The 2655-nt window shown below is 34.0% G+C and overlaps 1 protein-coding gene across 1 annotated transcript; it reads right to left on the bottom strand.

Moving 5' to 3' along the window:
* Window positions 1-1268: 1268 nt before the first annotated feature.
* On the bottom strand, window positions 1269-2655 carry tap (basic helix-loop-helix neural transcription factor TAP). Its single transcript, XM_018513226.1, has 2 exons — window positions 2470-2655; window positions 1269-1802 (listed from the first exon to the last, which is right to left on the bottom strand). The coding sequence occupies exons 1-2, from the start codon at window positions 2653-2655 to the stop codon at window positions 1269-1271; spliced, it is 720 nt and encodes a 239-aa protein (XP_018368728.1).

Here is a 2655-nt window from a genome sequence, read left to right as displayed (position 1 = left end):
ATCTGCTCTGCAGTGGTTTCAATGCAAGACGCGTGCCTGGCACGTGCCCGTCCATCCTCAAGCTACTATTCCATTCCTATAAAGTGGATCAGAGCATTTCGTTGGGAGAAGAGGGCTTATAAATTGCGACTTCTGCAAGTATCCTAATTTTGATCTTTCAATCTTTCATAAAATAATAAAAAATAGTGACATAATAATAAAGTATAAAAATAATATAAACAATGTTACATTTTTTCCATAAATTAAATTATACGTACGTATGAAATTAAAATCAAAACTTTTATATTTTACTTTAAAATTTTATACATAAAATGTATTATAATTAATAACATGTAAATAGATGTAATTAATATGTATACACAGATAGAAAAAGTGGCTCGAGACGAAGTTTAGGTAAAATATGTTTTTATTCATCAGATATAAATTATATACAATATATATTCCCTGAATCAGTAGTTGTGTATTAAAATAAGAGCACTGGTTGGCATTTCATATATATATATATTTTTTTTTTTTAACTTAAAAGCTCATATATAAATATACCTTAAGATATGCTGAACAAAAATGAGATCGAGCGTTCGAGATCAACTAAAAATATTGCTGACTAGAACAAAAGGAACGCAGTTAGTATAGTATTTAAAATGTAAGAAATCCATTATTCGATAATTATCTACAATTAATGGTAAATCCAACATTTTTTTCTTCTTTTCCGCATTGTAAAACGTTAAATTAAATTACTTCTAATATTAGTATAAAAAAAGTTCTTGAAATAATCTTGAAATAAAAGCGTTAATCTTGGATTTACGTATTATATTATTAAAAAAATATTATTTTCTGTCTTGATTATACGTTTTATCGTCTTTCCGATCGATGATTAGCAAAAAATATTTATTGAAGATTAAAAGCAGAATTGAAGAACCATTCTAATCGACTTACATTGTAAGTAAAAAGCGATACTCTTTCCGAATAAAATACTCTCTTATAAAGTAGATAACGATAATTATAGCACAGTCCTTTCTTTTTACAATCACGTAAGCTCTTTGGAAAAAAAACACTCTTTATTGAGTTATACTCAATTTCTTTCTCTGGATAATTTTTTGATTAAGTTATCCAGGACATAATCGTTCTTGTGTCTTTTCCATTATTTGTATCAGCGTAGACAGAGAGATTGAGCTGAATCTTATGAGTAAAGATAATCAATGCTGAAGAAACCAGCTCGTTTAAACCATTTTTAAACCATTAAATAAAATTTATCTGCATTTCGACGTCTAAAGACACTGATACATGTTGTGATGAGGCATGTGATGATGAGACGGCGGCGTTAGTTGATGCTGAGGACGATGAATCTGGTACATCCTCTGATCGTAGCAAGGCTGATACTGCATCGGTGGACTCACGCTTTGATCGCTGTAGCAATCATATTCCTGCCATTCCGGTGCGACGAATCGCTCCTGAGGTGGGTACGGGAAACCCGCGGTATGTTGAGGTCCCAGCCTCTTCTGGGCCGCGACCGCGCAACTTCCGGATGACGAGGTGATCATGTTGCCGTTCTCGGTGATACTGACGGTAACATTGCCGACGTTCACTGTGATCTCACCGCTGTCGGCGTTGCCCAAAGTCTGTGACAGCGCCCAGATATAGTTGTGAGCAAAACGGAGAGTCTCGATCTTCGTGAGCTTCGTGTCCTCGGGAAAGGTCGGCAGGGCCATCCTCAGACGTTCCAGGGCGTCGTTCAGAGTGTGCATTCTGTGACGCTCGCGGTCGTTTGCCTTTATTCGCCGGTTTCTCTTTAATCTGAGCACCTATTTGCAGAAGGGACATTGTGAGAAGGAATCTGATTTCCGGGAGAACTATTCTGAAAGAGCAAGCTCAGAAAAGCAAACAGACAGATAGATAAAACCTCTAATTGGATAGACCACAAGTAAACAAATTAAAAGAAACATAAATAGAATTTAATTTTTCTTTTTTGAATATTTTAATTTCTTTTGCAAAGAATTAGTGTCTACATCTAAGCCACCCTCCCGTCTGTCCTAAAGGTGAAAAAAAAAAAAGATTAAAAGACAAGATATCCTTCTTTCTGAATCTCTTGAAGGCACACACAAATTATTAAGTTAAATATTTTAAATCAGAAAATTCAGTAGACTTTCGTATCAAACCTTTACAATTCCATTTAAATTTTATTAAAAACGAAAAAAATTTAAAGTAATCTATACTAAAGAGTAGAAGCGAGGAAGAAAGGCTAAAAGTTAAAAGAACTGAATGCAGAAAACTGAAAAGCACTTAAAAGAAATTCGAAGAATTAATTAAAACTATTTTATCATAATAATATCTAAAAAATATTTGGATATTTAAATGTATTTTAAATAAACTTTTAAATTTTTGTTGTTTAGAAAACTTTTGAAAAATTGTATTTAGTGCGTAAAAATTGTTTATAGATAGATTATCGAGAGCGCTCATTGATTTATATACCTGCGTGGGACTTTTGCAACGAGTGTTTCGCGTTTTTTTGCGCTTCACTTCTTTAACTGGAGGGAAGAGAGTGTCAGGTGGTATTTCGTGTTTTGGCGATTCGAAGCTAACATCGAAACCAGAATCGGAGGAGCTCGAGAGTTCGTCGAAGCCACCCTCGCTGCAGAATGAGTACTCTGACGACAT

Source organism: Trachymyrmex cornetzi, unplaced genomic scaffold (genome assembly GCF_001594075.2).
Source record: "Trachymyrmex cornetzi isolate Tcor2-1 unplaced genomic scaffold, Tcor1.1 scaffold454, whole genome shotgun sequence".
In the NCBI taxonomy this organism is placed as follows: Eukaryota; Metazoa; Arthropoda; class Insecta; order Hymenoptera; family Formicidae; genus Trachymyrmex; species Trachymyrmex cornetzi.
This window is presented reverse-complemented; position numbering and strand designations above follow the sequence as displayed.

Bases quoted from the DNA above. Each gene is read 5' to 3' on its own strand.
- tap (XM_018513226.1), bottom strand. From the start codon at position 2,655: ATGTCGTCAGAGTACTCATTCTGCAGCGAGGGTGGCTTCGACGAACTC. The intron at 1,803-2,469 runs GTATATAAATCA...TTCTGCAAATAG, and splicing joins GTTGCAAAAGTCCCACGCAG to GTGCTCAGATTAAAGAGAAA.